Source organism: Schistocerca serialis, chromosome 4 (assembly GCF_023864345.2).
Source record: "Schistocerca serialis cubense isolate TAMUIC-IGC-003099 chromosome 4, iqSchSeri2.2, whole genome shotgun sequence".
Classification (NCBI taxonomy): domain Eukaryota; kingdom Metazoa; phylum Arthropoda; class Insecta; order Orthoptera; family Acrididae; genus Schistocerca; species Schistocerca serialis.
In genome coordinates, this window is record NC_064641.1 from 825,368,360 (window position 1) to 825,392,102 (window position 23,743).

The 23,743-nt window shown below is 42.7% G+C and overlaps 1 protein-coding gene across 5 annotated transcripts in view; it reads right to left on the bottom strand.

The window, feature by feature from the left end:
- LOC126473421 (calcium-independent phospholipase A2-gamma-like) overlaps window positions 1-23,743 on the bottom strand; it is an 84,319-nt gene that overhangs the window by 52,535 nt on the left and 8,041 nt on the right. For all 5 annotated transcript variants that reach the window (XM_050100453.1, XM_050100448.1, XM_050100449.1 and 2 more), the window contains exons 3-4: window positions 3,983-4,120; window positions 2,542-2,696 (exon numbers count right to left, since the gene is read on the bottom strand). In XM_050100453.1, the coding sequence (XP_049956410.1) occupies window positions 2,542-2,696; window positions 3,983-4,120 (293 nt within the window). The remainder of the gene's footprint in view (window positions 1-2,541; window positions 2,697-3,982; window positions 4,121-23,743) is intronic.

Consider the following 23,743-nt stretch of genomic DNA (forward strand, 5'->3'; position numbering starts at 1 on the left):
AAGATAATGATGTTTACAGGAAATGCTCAATATGTCCACCATCATTCCTCAACAATAGCTGTAGTCGAGGAATAATGTTGTGAACAGCACTGTAAAGCATGTCCGGAGTTATGGAGAGGCATTGGCGTCGGATGTTGTCTTTCAGCATCCCTAGAGAGGTCGGCCGATCACGATACACTTGTGACTTCAGGTAACCCCAAAGCCAATAATCGCACGGACTGAAGTCCGGGGACATGGGAGGCCAAGCATGACGAAAGTGGCGGCTGAGCACACTATCATCACCAAATGACACACGCAAGAGATCTTTCACGCATCTAGCAATATGGGGTGGAGCGCCATCCTGCATAAACATTGTACATTCCAGCAGGTGTTTATCAGCCAGGCTGGAGATGATGTGATTCTGTAGCATATCGGCGTACTTCTCACCTTTCACGGTAGCAGTTACAAAACCAGAATCACGCATTTCCTTGAAGAAAAAAGGCCCGATAACGGCAGATGTGGTAAATCCAACCCATACTGTGACTTTCTTATCATGCAATGGAGTTTCCACGACAGTTCTAGGATTTTTGGTAGCCCAAATTCTGCAGTTGTGGGAGTTAACAGACCCTCGGAGCGTTAAATGAGCTTCGTCGGTCCACAACACGTTACTCAACCAATTGTGTTCTTCCGCCATCTTTTGAAACGCCCACACCACAAATGCCCTCCGCTTCACTAAATCACCAGGTAACAGTTCATGATGCCGATGGATTTTGTACGGATAGCATCAGAGGGTGCACCTAAGTGCCAACCAAACAGTAGTGTATGGAATGCTGGTGCGACGTGCGACTGCACGAGCGCTGACTTCCCCGTGCATAGACAAACCCACTACAGTCTCCATTTCTTCCTGAACTGTCTCAGCAGCCTTGTGCTCGGTCGGCCACTATGGGGTATATCGTCTAAACAACCCGTCGCTTCAAACTTTGAAATCATTCTCGCCACAGCTGCATTTGTCAACGGACCTTTACCTGTTCGAATACCCTTCCTATGGCGATAGGATTGTAATGCTGAACTAGCACATTCCCCATTCTGATAATATAGCTTCACTAAAAGCGTCTTTTCAGGCAACGTCAACATGCTGCGACTGCTGTCGCATTTGATTCTCTCTTTCACTACAGCTCCTTTTATACATGCGCAGTCACTGACGTTTTGCTGTCCAGTGCCATCTGTCGGACATTTTGTGAACTTTGTTTTTTGTTTGGTTCTAATAAAACACCATGTCATTCCAAGCATGTGTGTCAAGTTTTACCTCTCTATCTACATTATTCAGTGGTTTATTAAGTTTTCAAATTTATACTGACTTTTTGATCACCCAGTACATAATATTCTGCATGTAGTTTAGTGCCAGAGAAGCTGAGTGCAAGATAGGCATCATGTCTGATAACTCTAGATAAAATGCACTTGAGGAATGATATACTAAAAATTTGTTTGAAACAACTGAAGCAAAATCGGCAGTGTTTTTAGTATTACGTGACTGCAGGTGAAATGTGGATCATCATTATAACTCTGAAATAAAATTTCTGTAAAGCAGTGAGTCGGGAGAGGCAATGGAGCACAAAAAAAATGCAAAAACCATTTTGTCAATTGAAAATATGACAGTGAAAATTTTTTGAAACTCATAGTGTATCATCTTGTTGACTATTTCTAAAATGTCAACATAGTTAGTGGCTCTTATTATGCAAAATTGACAGAGTGAAGCAGAAACTATGAACATTAATTATCATGAAAGAGCTCATCCAACAGAATGGTGCACCTGATCACAAACTGACCGTTGATATGGTAAATGTTCAAGAGGTGACCTTGAAATGTTTCCCCCATCTAGTCTATACTCCATGTCAACAAACTGCAGCATGTAGACAGTGTATACAGAGTATGTGTACTGCAGTTTCATAAACTGTACCAACTATAATAGATGTATGCATACAAATGTTGAACGATTCATGGCACATGGTGGCAATGGCTTGCCACAGTTGGCCAGTATGTCTCAATTACACTCAACCAGAGAATGGAGAAGTTATATTGCAACTCGCTAGTCGTCAGGTGTTCCACTTCAAAATATTTAGTAGATGTTGAGCACCGCGTACACAAAAATAAATTGAAAACTGTTTCTGTTTCAAGAGAAGGGAACACACACAAAAATGCAAATGCAAGTGACTCGCCAGTTCTATACATAGGGACGGTGTCATACTTGTTATGAAACAATATAAACTAAGACAGTTGCATGTTTGCTGCTATTTTGCTATACAAAATACATAATTACAGTGAAGTGTGGGCAGCATAAAACAACTTCACATGAATTCCTTCAACTCTACAAGAACTTTCAGAACACACTCTAGTTGTCACACACTAACAGATGAAAGTCACTAATGACACAAACATCCTATTTCTGCAGCTCCAGTCCCAGAAATTTGATTCTTTATATATAAATCACACCGAACTTCGTAAATATCCTTCTCTTAGTGACAAAAGTACAAGAAATATATAGCAAATGTGTGAAAACATTACCTTATACCTCCACCGTCAATTGATAAAATCCTGATTCCTCGACCAGGTGGTGGATCGACATAGCCCAAAATTGAAAGAGCTTCACGAACTGTGGCAAGCGTGTTTTCATCTCTAGTTTGTGCACGAAGACGTAACAGGGTTCCAATACCTCCTTCCTAAGTAAAATATGTTTTATTAGATGTCATACAAATAGAAGACAGTTAATGAAGTTTGCTGTTTATACAACAATACTGTTATATGATTCCTTTGGAAGTGCTACATTTCCAAGTATTAAGCAGATGAAGGGCAGATTGATGGTTAAGCAGAGGTCTAGTCTGCAAATGCACAGGTTTTGGGTTTAATCTTTTGTCGGTCACTGTATATTTTTCCTACAACTTAATACTTTATCTCTGGCAAAGATTTGTATGTGTGACATGTGTCGAATCACACTGTGGTACATAGTTCACATCAAACTGTAGGTCCCCCTGTAACTGGCTGGGTACATCAGTTTAAAAGTCAAGGGATAGAAAGAGCACACTAACTCCAATAGGACCTTGCCTAATGAAAAACTGCAGTGTTCAAACCAACCTTTTGGTTATGCTGAAAATTTACAGCCTAGATCATCTATAAACGCAATACTATTCTAGACAGTGTTATGAAAACAGTTGTGTGTGTGTGTGTGTGTGTGTGTGTGTGTGTGTGTGTGTGTGTGTGTGTGTGTAATTCTGATGAAGGCGCATTTGGCCAAAACCTTTGTTTGACAGTCTTTTCTGTTGTGCCTATCTGCGACTCAGCATCTCCACTATATAGTGAGTAGGAACTTTCCTTTTAATAATATTGTTACATTCCATCCTGGATTTTCCATTGTTCAATATTATTCTAGACAATTCATAAATTACTTGTTCTCCAACAAATAGCTGATAACATTCCTGAACTGAATCCTTACTGACTTTATCTTTTCCAATTAGTGTTATTCACTTTTTGAGTCAGAACTTAACAATCTACATGTAACTTGATCCCCCCCCCCCCCCCCCCGTTTTGTGTGAATGTGGACTTTATTATTTTCACTAAAACAGAGAGTATACAAACATGTAATCTATAAAGCTATCCTGAAGACTAGCTATACTAACTCTTGACAAATGTTAGTGAAGGAGTAGACTTATGAACAACTTCACACGATCATAGACTACATTACTGAAGGTGAATTTTCAACAGTCTTAGGTGAACACTATGCTCTTGAGTATTTTTAGGCATGTAATAATATCACACATCAACTTATATTAACAACACTAAACCGCATGATTGATTTACAAGAAGTTATAAATGGTGTCAAATTCAGCACGAGGTTTTATAAAATGTAGTCCTCATAAATTTGTAAAGCCTTCTGTATTGAAGTACAAAAATTCAAAAATTAGAAAAAAAAAGAACAGAGAGAGAGAGAGAGAGAGAGAGAGAGAATTACCTTTATAACTAGATGCTTGGCCTCTGGGTACTGATTTAAATGGTTTGTCAAATCTTCGAGTCGTTTATGTCTCGATAGCTCACTTTCGGCTGTGCTTATTGATGCAATCACATGTTTTGTTCTAGATCTCAGGCTTGGCTGCAAACAGAATTTGAAATCCTGGTTGAAGCAAATGATTTTCGAAAATCAGAAGCAAAATGCCCCAAAGATATGGACAGAAAAGAATATAAGATACAAAAATAATAAATTACTATACAGATAGTTAAGAGTTCGTAAGCTTGGAATGACGGGTGCCTGTTTACAAAGTTAGATGGAATATGGTGAACATTGAGGAGGTAGAAAGTAATAAAGTGATGGAAAAATCACTAAATATTTTTAAATCCAGAAACTCCAATAATTATGTATATGTGTATGAGTAGTGTATATTCAACAAGGATATCTGTAAGTCATTTCACACATCGAACAACATTCATTCGTGGAACATTAAAACACATAACGGTTGTAATAGGAAAGGGTATTTAAATTATACAAATGGAAAAACAACAGCTTTTCTCATAGTATTTGTATATATGTATATCTCCTTTTTTTTCTCATCCGAGCCCCTTTACTATGTCACACGGACAGAGGGGGGGGGGGGGGGGCAGGGGGGAGGGAGTGTTCACATTTTACTTAATGATTGGGCAGTTATTTATGCCAATGGTACAGGCAAATATATGACACAAACTTACAGCCTGCCATTTAACCAACAAACTGTATCAAACAAGACAACCTAGATACATGAAGGACAGAAAAAACAAAGGAATATAATAATTTAAATAAAAGCTGTAGTAAAAATTATGAGAAACTCTAAGGCAAAGACAAATGAGCAATTATACAACTTCTTTAATGTTTATCCCTAATGGAGGTGGGGCCAGTATCCTTTCACTTTGAAAATGGGAAACTATGAAATAAAAGAAATGCACAAAGGAAAATACTAGTAAAGATAAAAGAAAGAAAAAGTTAGAACATAGGAATCTGCATAAAACAGGTAGAAAGACAAACACATCTGCACATAAATTGTCTGTCTGATAGGAAATATTCAGTCTCCTTTTACAATATCAACACTAAAAAAAACTTTGCAAGGAGGACCATGGCAGCTGGGATAACTTACTAAAGAACACAGCCTCTGTCACAACAACACCCTCTTCATACTCTGTTGTTGTTTTATTATTTTTCCTCTTTCTACTGTTTGCCATTCACTTTGACTTTTCTGCATTTTCCCATTTTCTTTCTGTATGGTATGTTGTCTTCCATATATTTAGTTGTCAAATAGGTTTTATGAACATACACACTGTCTGAAACAACTCGCTTGTGCAGCTATTTTGTTATGATCAACATTTTATTTCTTGTTCCACAAAAACTTTTTTGTTTATATTAAATGCAATACATTCTTGTCCTAAAACCTCTGTAGTAGATAAACACAGTGTCACAGATTGAAATGAAAACTTTATTTCTACTTTCCACAGCCAGTACATTCTCTATAAATGGAGCAATTACAGTACACCTCACAAAATGATGTGAAATTTCAGTCAGTTGCAACTTTTCCAGGATGTTTACAGACTCCAGAGAAAATCAATTGTTAAGCAAGCAAAACTATCAACATAACAAGAAAGAATGAGAAATAATATGATGGACATGCTTTCCAGACACCACGCACACTGAACCGCTGCTTGACCAGTCCCTTATTCTGCTCTGATGAAGCAACGCCCCCCAGCCGTGCTCTCGGCAGCCCACTTGCGCCACATCACTTGGCTCGCATCATCGCCTGGTGCATTTTGTTGGGGTATTCGTGAACAGCGTAATTCTTACTACGCATTCATTGTCAGTGTTCTGTCATGATTCCTTTGACAAGAGGAATGCTACTGCATTTTTCTGCCCTACCTTCCCAAGCTGCTCCCCTCGTGGTACTTCTACTGACTACTGATGCCGGACGCCTGGTTTGTCCTCCCAGTATAAACAATTGGAATACTGTGTGGAGTGGAGTGTAAATAGCACAGCAAAGTGCAGTGCGGGCCTGGAGTACCAAGTGGGTTTATTGCTAGTACACGTCCGGCTGTTTTGGCATACCCTTTGCCACCAAGCATGCCATTGAAGTGGGTTTTCCTGACAGATAAGGCTGAACAAAGGCTGTAAGCCATTCAAGATCTGCCCTGTCCAGAGACTTCAACCCGAGCAAGGGCCTTCCTTAATTAAGTGGTATTAATTCATTGAATTTTACTATAGTCATTATCTTTACGAATAATACCTTGGAACCAGCCCTTAAGGCTCTTCCAAAATATCCCAGTTTTTGTTGTCATTTTCCTTAATCAGCACACCTTTTAGGCACATAGCCCCTTACAAGTATAGGAAGGAACTTAAATCGTACATTCCTTGGCGACCTCCTCTAAACCAAAGTGCCGAGTCTCACTATCAAAACACTGGCTTTTCTTTTTTATTATTCCAATTAGCACACCCCACTTGGTCATGAAATCAGTTCCCATTAGGTCGGCCGGATGCATCCAGCTCGCATCCCCACCTGCCCCTTGCCTTCTGCACACCTCCTGCACCCCTCCACACACACTATCCCTCCACATGCATCACCTCCCCCCTCCCCCCACACCCCTCCACGCATGCCCTCCCTTAACATGCACCACTGCTCCCCTCCTGCACCTCTCCCTGCTCCCCTCCACATACACCATGCCCCCGCATGACCTGCTCTTCAGCTATTCACCGCACCCCCAAGAAAAGGAAACTCAACACTCAAACCATCGCTGACCACTATCCAGTCCCACTCCTCCGCATCTACAACAATGCTATCTTGGAAGCTACTGTCTTTAGTTGAGATAGACTGTGGTAAATCCTACACACAAATCTCAGCTGCCTCAGCGGACATTGAGAAAACAGCCATAATCAAACATTTCAATCTGTTCAAGAGTGTATTCATCACATTCAGTGTCCGCAACATTCGGCGTCTACAATGCTGAAGAAACATAGCGAATTTTGGACAACATCCTCCAGGGAACACCAAGGTGTTTCACCTACATAGATGATATCATCTACTCCAGAGATCCTATTGAACATCCAACAGCTACGCGAAATTTTTTCCTCAACATGGCAAAATGTTTTTTCTCGGTGAGCGAGGTCAAATGCCTCAGGCACTTAGTCTCTGCTGCCATTTCCCACTCCCTCCTCGAGACAGTACAAGCAGTAGCATACCTTCCACACCCTATTACATTCGAAGGCCTCAGAAGTTTCATGGTCACGGTCAACTTTTTCCGCTGCCATCTTAAGGACACTGCTACCAGCCAAGAGTCCCTTATCACAGCAGTCTGTTGCGATAAAAACAAAGGCAACAAGCTGGTCAGTTGGCCCCAGGCCATGATCAAGAGCTTCAGAAAAACAAAACAGGACCTCACCAATGTGGCTCTGTGTTGTCCCCCATCCACCCTAATGGCCCCTTCACAATAGTGGCAGATGTGAGCCATACGGCTATTGGGGCCATCCTGCAACAATACATGGACAATGTCTGACAATCGATCACCTTGTTTTCGTCCAAGCTATCCGACACACAGTGCCACTGGACCATATATGACAGCGAGCTGTTCACAGTCCACAAAGCCATCTGCTATTTCCGAGCTTCAGTCGAGTATGCGTCTTTACTATCTTCACAGACCACTGCCCACTGCACCTTGACAATTTAGGCTACATAGTAACATTGCAGCAGATTGCCTTAGCCGCTCTTGTGTCATCACCCAACCCTTACACTACAATAAGCTGGCCAATGCTCAAAGACGGGGACCCGGAACTAGCCCACTCCCTTCAAAATGCAGACTTGGGCCTCAACTTCCAGCTAAAATCTGTACCCAGCTCTGATCATAACATCTGGTGTGACCTCCTTATGGATTCTTCACAGTCTGACAGTTCCGATGATCTCCCCCACCCTTTCTTCCCTCCTGCCTCCCAAAAACGAGTATTTGACATTGTCCACGGCCTCACACATCCAGGCATCCACGCTTCTGCCACTCTCATGAAACAATGCTTTGTCTTGCCGGGCATCCAGTGTGACTGCAGAAACTGGGCCTGTGTCACATGACAGCACACAAAGGTCGGACACTGTGTTCACGTTCACTCCCCTGCGTCCGCCTGCCCCCCCCCCCCCCCCCACTGGTTTACACACGTTCATCTCAACATTGTTGTTCCACTATCCTCCTCCAATGGATATCGATATCTGTTGGCAACTGTATATCCGACATTTCAGCTGAAACTGTGGCTGCAGCCTTTGTTTGAAACTGGGTGTCCCATTTTGATTGCCCACGTGTCATCACTAAAGACTGCGAGTTCCCATTCACCTTGGCCCTCTTCCACTCAAACAGCTACCTGAGGCTCCAGTTTCCACCACACCACCAGCTACCACCATGCAGCTAACAGCACTGTGGAGCAGTTCCACAGTACACTTAAAGCAGCCCTCACAAATTATTCTTCTGAATGGTCCACTGGCCTGCCCACAGTATGCCTAGGCCTGCGGATTGCACACAAAACTGGCCTGGGAACTTCTGCTACCGGACTGGTACAAGGATAGTCCTTCGCCATTCCTGGTGATTTTGTGGAAGCGATGCTGCTCCCACCTAACAGTAGCATCCCAGGTTTTGTGCAGCAGCTCCATGGCTTCGTGGCCCAGCTGCAACCAACACCTCCGCACCATCATAGTGAGCCTTCATCCACCATGACGTCACAGCATGCACAAACATCATGCTTTGGCTGGAAGCTTACCAGCAACCGCTCTGCCCTCAGTATTTGGGCCCGCACTTGGTGTTTGTACATGGAGACAAGACATTCTCCATTTGCCTGAATGGGGTCACAGCTGCCCCCATAGACAGGCCCAAGCTGGCCTACATCCTAGAGCCCTCTCCAGCCAGTGAGAACAGCACCATCGAGGTGGAGTTGCCACCACTTGCCACCAGTCCCAGTCACAGCACCATCAACACTACACCGAATACTATGCAGGCCAACAAGGTCCCCTCCGATGTTCCTGATGTGCCACTGACTGATGCCAGCCCCAATGTTGTGTCTGACACACCACCAGCCAATACCACCTCTGGCCCACCGCCAACTGACTATATGACTGAGACACTTCCCGGAGCCTAGGATCCTTATGTCGCCACTGCACTACCCTGTGTGTGTGTGTGTGTGTGTGTGTGTGTGTGTGTGTGTGTGTGTTGGGGCTTACGGGCACTCAACATCGAGATCGAGGTCATCAGTGCCCTGACACACATTAAAAGAAACAAATGTGGACAAACTTAGTAAAATGGAAGCATAAACGCAAAGAAAGTGGGAAAAGATGCAAAATGCTGTATAAGAAAATAAAATGTGAGGAAAACGAGAAAGGTGTGTCAAGGACGCCACAGGAAATTGTCACTGGCTGGCCACTTATGTAAAATATGGGCAAGCCAGTCTTCCTGTGAACAAATTAAGACTCTCTCCCTAAAATCTTGGTAAAAATATTGGACAAGTCACAGAACTTTAAAACTTTAACCACATTTGTTTGAGTATTTCCTAAAAGAGATGGCATATCCGCTGTTAAGTCAGCTGCGGCCCGCTGGTCAGAAAATAAAATGCAGTCCAATAAAACGTGGTACACAGTGAGCTGGATGCCACAAGTACCACACATTGGAGGGTCTTCTCGCCGGAGCAGGAAGCCATGCGTCATTGGACTGTGGCCTATCCGAAGACAAGTGAGGAGAACCTCATCCTGTGTATGGGGCTGGAAAGAAGTACCACACTCGCATTGTGGGCTTGACTAAATGGAGCTTATTGTCAGTCATTTCCAACCACTCATCCTCCCACCGACGCATGACTCGTGAGCTCAATAGTGTGGTGAGTGCGTGCAGGGGGATGGCGCACTGAAATACTTGCAGATCAAGACAGGCCTCCTTGGCTGCGGGATCTGCCCTTTTGTTCCCAGCAATGCCGACATGCCCTGAAACCCAGCAGAAAACCACCTCCTTCCCCAAAAGCTGTAGTTGGAGGAGGGCGTCCTGGATGTTCTAGACTATTTTATCTGCTGGATACAAATGTTACAATGAGTGAAGGGCACTTCGTGAATCGGAACAGACAAGAAATTTAGGATGGGAAGAGCATCTCATCTGCTCCAGTGCCTTCAAGATCGCAGACAATTATGCATCAAAGACAGTAAATACTTGAGGCAGTCTGACCTTGAGGACACGATCTGTAAAAACAACAGAGCAACCAACAGAATCCTCCTGTTTCGACCCATCTGTAAAAATGTCTACATAGTCTTGGTGCTCGGATAAAATGGCAGAAAATGTTGCATTAAAAACGGTGGCAGGAGTGCAATCTCTCTTGTAACGCACCAAATCTAATATCACTCTGGGCCTCTCTAGTTACAATGGTGGCAGGCGGTTAAAACCCTGGATTTGGGGCTGTACGGCCTCCACACCAAAGGACTCCAGCACATGTTGCACATGGATCCCTAATGGCATTGTGGCTTGTGGATGGTTGGAAAAAAGGCGCTCCAAAAGCAGACGAGCAACAATATGGTGAGTGGGTGAATTGGAGCTGCAAGAAACTTACAAGCATGCCGCACCAACAGGAGCTGACACCGGATGGTAAGTGGCAGTTCTCCCACCTCAGCACAGAGGCTGGGTATGGGACTAGTCTGATAAGCACCCATGGCCGGTCGAATCCCCGCATGGTGGACAGCGTCAAGGATCCGCAAATAAGAGTGCCTCGCTGACCCATACACCGTGCACCCGCAGTACAGCTGCGAATTCACGAAAGCGCGATAAAACTGAAGAAGACGCGCCCTGTCTGCTCCCCAAGATATGTGGCTAAGGCACTTGAGCATGTTCAGTGCCTTCAGGGTTCTGGCTTTCAAGTCTCGCAGGTGTGGCAACCATGACAATCTGGAGAGAGAAAAGAAGCCCACAAACCGCACTGTGTCTCTAAAATGTAGGATAGTGCCCCCTATGTGCAAGACAGGCAAATTAAAAGTATGACGAGAATGATTAAAATGAACACACACACACACACACACACACACACACACACACACACACACACACACACACACACACTTATTGGCAGAAAACTCGTCTTTTGCAGCCCACTCCTCTAACGGCTGCACTGTTAGTTGCAACTGTCAGCTCACCGTTGCAACACTGGATGAGGAACATAAAACAGCCAAGTCATCCACAAATAAGGAGCACTGTACTGGACTCCTTACCGTAGATGTTATACTGTTGATGGCTATGGCAAAGAGGGTAACACTTAAAACACTGCCCTGGGGGACACCATTCTCCTGCTCAAATCGATCAGACAGTGTGTGACTAACTCGGGTCCGAAAAAACCGCTGAGACTGGAAAGACCGAATGAAAATGGGGAGGTGGCCACAAAAGCCCCATTGATGCAGTTGTGCGAGAATACTGTGTCTCCAAGTAGTATCGTAAGGCTTACTAATATCAAAGAATATGCCAACACAGTGATGCTGACTGAGGAAAGCCTGCTGAATAGCCACTTCTAGGAGGGTCAGGTTGTCAACAGTGGACTGAAACTTTCGGAATTGAATGAAAAGTTAGATCAACTAACTGATGGAGCAGCTATGGGTAGCCTCTTATCTCCCATAGTTGCTAGTCAATTTATGGAGGACTTTGAGGATAGAGCATTGAGGACAGCAGTCTTGAAACCAACATGTTTCTGGAGATACAATGACAAAATCATTTTAATATGACCACATGGAGCTGCCATCCATAACTATTATTGGAACATTTTAATTCCCTTCAATCCTACCAATAAGTCTACAATGGAAATGGAGCTTAATTGCATGCTCCCATTTGTGGACGTTCTTGTCCACAAACAAAACAATGGTAATCTGGGGCATTGTATTCACCACAAATCTATGCATACTGACTGGTATCCAAGATGTGACAAACTGTTACCCATCATATCAATGCAGAAGAGTTATTACAATGCTGATGCAAAGAGTGTATACCATATTTGATAAAGGAAGCTTACCTGAACACTTAAGTCTATATTTATAAAGAATGTATCCTCTGAGAGGCATACCACTCATGCTTTGGAGTTCAAACCATCACCGTGAGTACATCAAAATGAACCTATGTCAGTTCATTCCCTACAAACATGCTGAGAGCATATCATTCAAAACAGGGAGCATTTTAAGAAGTTTTAACATCAAGACGGGGTTCTGTCTGGCAGCCAAGATTAGAATTCAATTGGGTTATATTAAAAAAGATCTGTGACTAAGGAACACTGGTGTTTATGATTCCATTCTGCTGTGATAAAGCATTCACTGGTCAGACTATTCATACTGCTGAAGACAAGTGTGCAGAACATAGCTGCCATGCTAGCTTACAACAATCTGAAAGGTCTGTGGTGGCAGGGCATTGCTTAGCTGAGAGACATGCAATAATAAGACACAGGTGGCTGCTACCACTTCCCATTACCAGAACTCTGTTCTCACAAAATGAACCGAAATTAGGTTAGCTGATAATCTTATTAATAGGGACGAGGGCGATCATTTGAGCAAGTTGTCGAACCTTGTGTTGATATGCATTAAAACATGACAGTCTTTGATTTAATCAACATCACCATTGCCAGCACTGCTCTTGCTCTTTGCAGTGGGGGCAGCACTCACAGCACTTGGCACATGTACGAAATAGTCTTTGCTGGCCTTTAAAGGGGCATAGGCTCCAGCATGGCATCGGTGCAATGCCATTCAGCAAAAGCAGCATCTCACCTCAAAACAGTGGCCAGTTGGGTTCTCAAAATATAGTACTGACATGACTGCAAACCCAAGAAGAGTATCAAAAGTTATTTTCCCAGGAAAACCTACAAAGGGGTGCCTTCTCCCTTCGGATGCCAGATCATTTCTGAGATGGCTCTGCCATCTCTCCCTTACAGAGGGAAAGGCTGCTGAATCCTCTGGATACCATATATGCCACAGCCACCAACCATACAGTGTGTTGCAGGTTGCCACAGCTCCGGTGTGCACATGATACTTTCTTTGGGGATTAGATGAAAACAGTCTGTATCAAGAGACACATACCGAGTCATTTTCAACCAAACGTCCAGTAGCTGCCATGGTATAGTGTGATGCCAGCCTTGCTTCCACTAATGATGCTTCCACTGTGGCATTACCTCACTTCCACGAGTTATTTGCCTCCCTTGGTTTCCTTCTGCCAGTCAAGTATTTAGGTCACCGCCTGACTGCTCTACAGGCTTAAGCCATCTGTGCCTAGCAGCTCATCAACTGGAGTTCACACTACCATGCCAACAAGTAGTATCTCAGCACAGCATTCATCAACTTCATTCATCCTTGAGCACCCTATCGCTCACTGCCGCCTGTGGCCTTACGGACCTCATTAGTGTATGAACATTTCAGTGCAACTGTCAGTGACTCACTTTTCAGCCTGCACCAAGTAGTGTGCCGCATATCCCAACAAACTGCGTTCTTGTATTCCGTTCATTAGACTTAATAACACACAATATTCCTTCACTACCTGGGCACTTCAATCACAGCATGTTCTTCCCCTAAGTCATGAACACTACACAAAGAATCCCAGGAAATCAAATATTACTCGAGACAGATTTCTTTCAGTTCATAATGTTAACATTACCAAACTCAAGTTTCATTTTACGTCTGAAGAGCCTGCAGACCAGACACATCGTTACCTTGCAGAATGCTTCACAGAACTTCTGACACTTCCCAGATCCAGAAATTTCCATAAATTTAAGCTATTAGGTCATATAGGGTAAGTGAAAGCAAGGAGGCTTATTAGTGATGAGGAGTTCACATGGAAATATAATTCAAAGAAAAATTGATGTCCTTTGTGAGAGAAGAAAATTTTATCTCATCAACATATGTGGCTCAAAAATAATACCTTCTGTAGTACTTTCTGATAATCACTGAAGTAAATACAATGGAACGTGATGTTACCAGATAATTTATGCATCTTTCAAGACTTTTGTCATCATTTCATTGGTCCAAATTAGAGGATGTTTGCCCAGTGGCCAATCCCCTTGCACTTGCTGTTGATGAATGTCCAGAAACATCAGATGGTAGAACTTACCAATTTTCAGAGGTGTGAATGTGTCCAGAAGAAAAAATTATAGTTTTCCATTTTGCAAAAATGTAATAATAATAATAACAATATAATAATTTCTAGTACTATCCCTTTCCCTTTATGTGACATTCAATGTAATGGTGAACAATATTTTTCTACAAAATAAAGTATAAAAAGGTATTCATTTTTTCCTCACTTGATGGTTTTACTTACAGTTATGAATACTTTTGTCTATAATCCTTATACTTTATAATGCATTACCACCAAATTTCAAATAGTTTATATGATAAAAATAGTATGTTATTTTCAAAATGTTAGCCAATGTCATTTTGTGCCATTACATGTGGAAATAGTTATTTCACACAGTGAACTTCAATTTGCATTTAGAAATGCTAGTGCTGTGTGCCAGGCTTTTATTGCCTTGAATTGACCATATAGGATGCAACAGAGAACAATACAGATCATTTTCCCTTCTAGTACAGTATTCTTTGGTACTTGTTAGTCTCAAACTCAAACAATTGTTGAAAATAAATTTCATCAACAAATAAGTGTGCACATCAACCAATAAATAAAAAGTCCTAAATGTTTGAACAAATGCCTTGAAAATATTTGTGTGGGAACGTCATACATAAATTTAGTTACTCTCTTTTGTGTATGGCCTATACAAACAGTTACTCCAAAATATTGCCCCATAGGACATAAAAAATGGAAAAACAAAAATACTAACTTCCTGATTTTTATGTTGCTCAGATGCCTATAATTCTTTCAGAAAAAGTAGCTGAATCTAAGCAATGTAGCATGGCAGCTAGTAGGGACCTGTAAGATACTCCAGTGAAAACTGGAAACTGTTATACCCAGGCATTTGTACGAGCTGACCAATTACAACTATGACTCACTGACACTGTAGTCACTGCATACAACTTTTTTTGTCATTTTGTGAAGTGCAAAATTTTACACTGTGAAAATTTAAAGCAAGATGCCAAGCCACACACCAGTTGGAAACATGATCTGACTGGATATTTTTGCAACAATGCAAGGAAAAGATTGTGTGCTACTACCCGTAAAGATGACATTTTAAGTAGCAGACAGGCACAATTAAAAGACGCTTACACATTAGCTTTTGGCTGGCCACAGCCTTCATCAGAAAGAGACAAAGAAACACACACTATTCAGTCACACAAATAAGCATACCTCAGGCACACGTGACTACCAACTCCGGCAGCTCGGACCAGTCTGTGCTTGTCTGCAACTTAATGTTCATCCTTAATGTAAGTAGAAATCTATCTTTTTCCTTACATTGTAGACATCCCAACCTGGAGTTTCTATTGCTGGATATTTGTGCAGTTCTTTCACACGGTACTTCAACACAGATAACCGAATCATATGCAAAAAGTTTGATGTTACCATTAATATTGTTCTAAACAATCATTACATATAACAAGAACAGCAATGATCCCAAGGCACTTCCATGCAACCTAAAGTTACTTATACATCTGTGCACGATTCTCCACCTAAGATAACATGCTGTGTCCTTCCCACCAAGAAATCCTTAATACAATTACAAATTTTGTTTAACATCCCATACGATTGCAATTTCATTAACACTTACAGCGCGGCACCCATACGCCATACGGGCGCGGCCGCCCTGACGTTGACGACGGGGCCCGTATACCGTATGGGCGAGCCTTTATTTGGCTCCGTAAGTGCATTTAGTGCGTCTCCGAAGCAGTTTCGTTAACTAATGTGAAGGTATTTCATTCTTCTTCCGCAAGTGGTAAGCACTTATCGGCTATCTCACCCTGGGAGCGGCTGTGAGCACTACAAAGACGAAGTTACCTGCAGTTCATTCACAGGTGTTTAAGATCGTAAAAATATCGCGCAGCAAGTTGATGGAGGCAGAGATCTTAGATATTCTTTATGGAGATGCAGGATCTGAAATTGACGATTCTGACAAAGAGGATTCGTACTCTCCAGACAAAAGTTCAATTGATGATTCAGGTATGTATGTGTCTCAATTGTTCATAAAGTGAAGAGTTCATTACGGTACCGCATTTTGTATTGTGAGTAATGTTCATTACTTCACTTGCATTTAGTACCTTTTAGTACCAATCTTAGCATTATTTTTTTTTCTATGCAGACAATGGTACAGACCATCAGTCACCATCTGTGGTACCTGGTCGTGTGTGGCTCACTGAGCACAAAGAGCAAGATTTGTCGGAACTAGACGATCAGCCGGATTTCCAGGAAGTAGTCAGCGTAGCATAGCATTTTTCAGATGCCACTGAGGAGCTTCGATATTTTAGTTATTTCTTTGAAGACGACCTTATTCGGCTCATCAAAAGTGAAATGAATCTGTACGCTGGTAACGTTATTACGACAATGAAACGCAAAGGTAGCCTGAAAATAAACTCTGGCATAAGTGGTCTGCAGTAAAATTGCAAGAGCTTTACTGGTCTCATAGTATTATTTTGCATATGTGCGTCATCAAATTGCCGAAATTCAGTGATTATTAGTCAACAGACCCGTTTCCGCAGACAGGATTTGCGAGTAAATTGTTGAGTCACTATCGATTTTGCACTACATTGTCGGTATTACACTTGAATGACAATGCTACGTTCATTAGCAGAGGCGTAGAAAAGCACGACCCACTTCACAAAGTGAGGCCTTTTTTTGATTTCTTTGTGAATGAAAGCAAAATTACTTTTCGTCCAGGCATGAATCTGACAATAGATGAGGCAATGTGTCCCTTTCGTGGTAGAACAAGCTTCAGAGTATACATGAAAAACAAACCCAATGAATAGGGAATAAAATTGTATGCTCTCTGTGATTCATCAACTACTTATATGCTAAACTGTGATGTATATACAGGTTCTGCAGGCAGTGTTGACAATAGTATCCAGGGCCTTGTAAAAAGGTTGTGTACACAGTACTTTGGCAAAGGACACTGCATTTATATGGATAGGTACTACACCAGTCCATCTCTTTTGGACATGTTGTGGGAAAATAAAGGTCTTGGAGTGGGAACTGTAATGAAAAGCAGGAAAGGTTTGCGACGAATATTCAGAGCACTAAAACAAAAAAAACAAAAATAGTTTTTCAAAGGAAACACCATCTCTTGGCAGTGAAGTGGAAGTTAAAACGAGATGTCTTTTTGTCTTTCCACAAAGCATAGGTCTACCAGCACTAGTATTCAAGTTAGGGCCAAAGGTGGAATAGCATAAATTGTACAGCCAGACGTTATTATTGATTACAACAAGAATAAAGCTGGGATTGACAGAGCAGATCAGTTCTCCAGTTATTATCCGTTTGCCCGAAAAACTTTGAGGTGGTGGTAAAAGCTGTTTTTCCACTTGTTTATCGTGTCAACTGTCAACAGTTTTATTTTATATAAAGAACACTAGGAAGAATGTATCCCTAGTAGACTTTATTCACAGAGTGGGGAAGAAATTGGCTGTGAAGGGCAGAAATATTTTTCAGCAACAAGCCGCTTCATCCTCACAAACTGAGAGGACATTTGCAAGGCACTGTCCAGAGAAGGTACCACCCACTGCAAACATGGTGAATACTACTAGGTATTGCAAAGTATGTTCAGACAGGGGAAGAAAGAGACGGGTAAGAGCATCAGGAAGGAAAGTAGATGGTGGTGCAAGGACTGTGGCATTGGAGTTTGCGTCCCACAGTGTTTCCAGGATTTTCCCACAAAGGCTAACTACATCTGCACTATTAAAATACTCTTGTTTACAGGTACCTGCAGTTAGACAGTCCAGTGATATTTTGTTTTAAATTTAGATAAAGTAATAATGGCATTACTCAAGAGAGAGATCATGCAAAACTTTTTTATCCACTATATTTCTGTGTTTTCTTTTTTTAATTATAACACTCATTTGTATTTTATATTGTAAAATAAACTCACATTCATGTAAAGCTCTTCATTTTTCCTTTTAAATGATGCAAGAACCATATTCCTATCATTTTTCTGTTCTTTGCAATCTAATTTCAAACATCCATTAAATATGCCAGTTCACAGCCAAGTGCCGGGTGTAAAGAGGGCAGTGTTGAAAGTGTTAATATTACGAGGCAGTCAAATGGAAACAAGACAGATGGAAAGAAACTACATTAACTATTTATCATTTCAAAACTAATCACCAAAAATGTTAATATGTCTACCCCACTGTGAGACAAGACAGACAAGATAGTCAATGACTTCAGGGAAAAATGACTTCGGTAGCCTATATGATTGTACCCAGACAGACACTACTACATTCAAAATGAACTGACAGCTATGAATGTCTTTCCTCATGGCTCCAAAACTATGGAAATCACATGGAGAAAGTTCAAAACTATATGGGGGATGCATAAAGGCTTCCCAACTGAAACGTCTGTAGCACAGTCAAAATGTGGATGGACCACGGCCATTTCTATTACACTGAAGAAGTTTCACTCTGAAGCTTGACCCATGATTGTCAGATTGTCAAGTGGAAAAAGTGAAGTCTGATTTCATGCAATTGATAGTTTTGAAATCCATGCTGGATGGCACTGAGGAGGTCATTCTGTTGATAACGTTAAATAGGCCTATTGGCCATCCAGCCAGTTTCCCTTTAATTTCACTGTTTCTCCTAAGTAAATTCTACTTTTTATACAATAAACGGATGTCACGGAATATTATGACTGTCACAGCCTTCGCACTCTGCAGTAACTGAGTAGGTAGTTGCTTTCACAACACTTCCATCCATTCAAGAAGTTCTCTTCCAAACAGTCTTACACATTTTCATACAAAAGGGGAAGTAAAGGAAGTCAACAACTATAGGCTAATTACCACTTCTGGTCTCTTCAAAAAAATTGAAAATGTTACCAAAAAAAATGTTGTTTACATAAGTAAATGTAACTTTTCCACAAACTTACAGTTAGGCGGCAGGAACAGCTAATAAGTTCTTTTTAGCTTATATGAAGCATTGGGAGCTCCTGTGTAGATCACAGAATACAGCTGAATAAATTACTGCAATATGGTAGAAGGGAAAAATCACAAACTTTTCTGACAAATTTATGTAGTTGAGGGACTGTAATTTGGGGTTTCCTTAGGGTTTGTTTGTTTGTTTTGTTTTAGTGTGCAAAAACAACTAGGGTCATATGCGCCCACGTCAGAACTGTAGAATATGAAGATAGAGGAGTTCAAATGACTACACGTTAATCCCAAACAACAGAAGAGAAGACAGCTAAAAAGACGGACGTGGAGAAAAGTCTTTAAAATACGCTATAGAGAAATGGAGGTCCTGAACTAAAAATGAAATGGCTGCCATATTGTTACGACAAATAAAAAGTAAAATGCGGTTGACAGCCTGGGTGCCATTTGCAAAAACTGCCGATAATTCAGATGGCAAACACAAACAAGAAATGCATTCTGTCAGGAAATGGCGGACTGTCAAAGGTTGGGCGCAACGAGTACAAAGTGGCGGAAGAGAACCACTTAACAAATGGAGATGGCTAAAAAGACAGTGCCTGATACGCAACTTAGCTAAAATGATCTCCTCATAGTGAGAGGGCCACGAGGAGGTTGTCCAAGCCGCTGGGAGAGGCTTGATAACCTGGAACTTGTTCCCATGAAGTGAGGGCCAACTGTGATGCCAAAGTGTCATCACTTGTTGACATACAACACCACACAGATCAGCCTTGGCAGCAGTGTCGGTGGCCTCGTTTCCTGTCAGACTCACATGACCACGAACCCACATAAATATTACAGTGATTCCATCAAGAGTGAGCAAGTGACAGCTTTCTTGGACCCGTTGCACTAACAGATAGATGGCATACAGCACACACAGTCTTTGAAGGGCACTGAGAGAGTCAGAGCTGATGACGCAGTTAAAAAGCCTGTGTCGTCGGAAGTACTGTGTGGCCTGGTACAGGGTGAAGTGCTCTGCTGTAGATACTGAACAGTGTTCCAGAAACCAATACCAAAAAACATCAGTGCCAATGATGAAGGCACACCTGACACCACGGTCAGCCCAAGAGCCATCAGTGTACACAAAGGTACTATCGTGAAGTTCCGTGCAAATGTCGTGAAACTGAAGATGATAGAGTGAGGCTGGAGTAGTGTCCTTAGGAAGTGAATGAAGGCCAAGGTGAACATGGGCCGCTGCACGAAGTGAAGGTGGTGAAGGGTTTATACCCACTGGGAAAGTTGCACGTAGCATGAAGTTAAGCTGCCGTAGCAAGAGCCACAAGCAAACTCCATGGTGTAACAGAGAAGAGGGACACGCCCCATACTGGCGATCAAAGCAGGCGTCAAAGGAGGAGGCATAGGATGGGTGGCAACACGTACCAGACAAATGGCATGCATATCTGCTGAGGATAAAGCGACAACGGTAGGACAGTGGTAGTTTAGCAGCTTCTGTAGACAGACACTCAACTGGGCTAGTGGGAGGCACCAGTGGCCAAATGGATGCCACAACGGTGGATACTTCTGAGAAAGTGTAAGAGTGACAGATGTGCAGATGTATGAACGCAGCACCCATAGTCTAGTTTCAAATGGACAAGGGACTGGCACAAACAGAGGAGGGTCGTTCGATCTGCTCCCCAGGAAGCACCATTGAGGACACACAGGACATTGAGGGACTGCGTACAGCGGGCTGCCAGGTAAGACACTTGGGAGGACCAAGAAAGTTTCCTATCGAGGAGGAGCTCCAGGAAATTCGTAGTTTCAATGAATGGAACAGCAACAGGGCCAAGACATAAACACGGTGGCAGAAACCGACTGCATTGCCAGAAATTCATACAAATGGTTTTGACAGTGAAAAACTGAAAGCATTGCCGATGCTCCATGAGCAAATCGATCAAGACATCGGTGAAGACGGCACTCAATCAGACAAGTCACGGAGAACTGCAGTAGATGGCAAAATCGTCAACGAAAAGGAAGCTGAAGATGTCCAGCGGGAGACAGGCCATTATAGGGTTAATGGCGATAGCAAAGAGGACGACGCTCAAGGCACACTGTTTTCCTGGATAACGGTGTCCAGCACGGCAGAACCCATACGTACCTTGAAAACTCGGTCTTTTAAGAATTCCTAAAGGAAACAAGGCACGCAGCCTCGGAAGCCTGTCCTCCAGCAGGTGTCGTAGGCTTTCTCCAAATCGAAAAACATGGCCACAATCTGGGATTTCTGCAGAAAACCATTCAGGATATGGGTGTACAAAGTGACAAGATGGTCATCTGCAGAGGGTTGGGTTGTTTTGGGGAAGGAGACCAGACAGCGAGGTCATCGGTCTCATCGGACTAGGGAAGGACGGGGAAGGAAGTCGGCCGTGCCCTTTGAAAGTAACCATCCCGGCATTTGCCTGGAGCGATTTAGGGAAATCACGGAAAACCTAAATCAGGATGGCCGGACATGGGATTGAACCGTCGTCCTCCTGAATGCGAGTCCAGTGTTTAACCACTGCACCACCTCGCTCGGTGTCAACTGCAGAATGGCGCATTCAAAATCCACACTGTGTAGTGGTTAGCAAATTGCGATACTCTAGCCACCATACCAACCGGGCATGAATCACATGTTCCATCATCTTCCAAACGCAGTTGGTAAGAGAAATAGGCCGGTAGTTAGAAGAAAGACCTTTGTCCCTACCAGGCTTAGCTATGGGTATGGGTATGACAGTGGCTTCATGCTAGAGTCTGGGAAACGTGCCCTCTGTCCAGAAGCGGTTGTACTTATTAAGCAGAAAGTATTTGTCTGCAAGAGAAAGGTGCTCAACACCTGAATGTGAACACGTCTGGCCCTAGGGCGGAGGATAGAGATGAAGTGAGGGCACGATCTAGCTCCCTCACTGTAAAGGCAGCACGACTGAACAGAGAAGGGTATCGCCCGAGCCTCTTCCTCTTGTTTCCGATGGAGAAACGCATGGTGATAGTGGGAGGAGCTCAAAATGTCCACAAAACAGCGGTCGAAGGTGTTGGAAATAGCAATAGGGTCTACGATGACATTGTCTGCGACTGTCAGGCTGGAAATTTGAGAATGGATCTTTGTCGCAGAGAGCCGTCATACAAAGGAAGTGGGAGTGGAACTGTTAAAAGAATTAGTGGATGAAATCAAGCTAGTTTTTTTGCTATTTGGAAGAACACGACGTTACTGTGCACGCAACTATTTATAATGAATGCAGTCTGCCATCATAGGATGATGGTTAAAAATGCAGAGAGCACATCTCCATGCATGAATTGCGTCGTGGCACACCTCTGACCAGGACATGGCGTAGTAAAGAGGAAGTGCGAGGAATGGAATGTTCTGCGGCAGTAAAGGATAATGTATTTAAGATTTTTACCTGGTCATCACAACCAAGGAAATGTTCATCGAAGGTCGTCAGGGAGGAGTAAAGCCTCCAGTCAGCCATAGTAAGCTGCTATTTGGGTGTGCACATAGGTGGGGTAGGTGTCAGCAAATGGACAGAACACGGGAAATGATCGCTGACGTACCTATCAGAGAGAACGGGCCACTCAACACATGGGCAAGCTCGGCAGTGCAAAAGGATAGGTCCAAAGGGGAAAAGGTACATGTGGAGTCTGAAATGAACATGAGTGCTTCTGTGTTAAGACAGTTGAGGTTAAGTAAACTGAGAAGGTCAGCCAAGAGGGCACCTTTCGGATAGCTTCTGGGAGAACATCAAAGGGGATGGTGCCTGTTAAAGTCACCAAGCAGCACAAAGGGGTGACTTAGCTGCCCAATAAGCCAGAGGAAGTCTGGCCTGGTGACATCGAAAGACAGAGGGACGTAAATAGTACAACGGGAAAAATCAAGTGAGGAAGGAAAAGGCAAACTGCAACAGCTTGAAGGTAGGTAGTCAGGAAGATGGATTGACTATGATCATCATTCTGTATGAGCAGCATGACTCCCCCATGAGCCACCTTCAGGGGGGAAGGTCAAAAATTCTGTTCATGTACTGTTGTAAAGATGTTATGTCGTAATGATGTAATATTAATAAAAAACAAAAAAATTAAAAGAAATGAAAAGAAAAGAAAATGTGTCCTTCGGGTGCATAATTTTTGGAAGTCAGGATTGTGTTCGCGCCTACCTGACAAATTCTTTTAAAAAAAAACAGATCGGCACGAAGTGCAAGAGATCGTACGGATGCAATTTTGTTTCCTGAAGGAAGAGAACAAGTGGACACTGCGATTTTAAGAGCAGTCATAAATCCTCTTTGTTGGATCCAAGATTGCAGAGGTTCCATTGGAGAGTCATGATGAGGAAAACATGAAGCGGTGTCACCTCGGCGACTGCCAAGCGCCAGCTATCAAAGACTCGCTGCTACACGGCTATCATATGGTGACACCATCAAAGAGGATCTTCGAGTCAGCAAAGGAGAAGACTGTTTACTTTTGTTTGACTTCTTGGAGCCTTTCCGGTTGGCAGAGGAAGACTCAGATGATGATGGCTGGAGGGATATATAAATATTAATGTACTTTACTATTAATTCTAGACACATGAGCAGCGGTCACTACTGACTTTAAAATTTTAATTTTTCTTGGACATCTACTTATTGTCCGCCCCCCGGTAGCTGAGTGGTCAGCGTGACGGATTGTCAATCCTCTGGGCCTAGGTTCGATTCACCGGCTGGGTCAGGGAATTTTCTCTGCCCAGCGATTGGGTCTTGCTCTGTCATCATC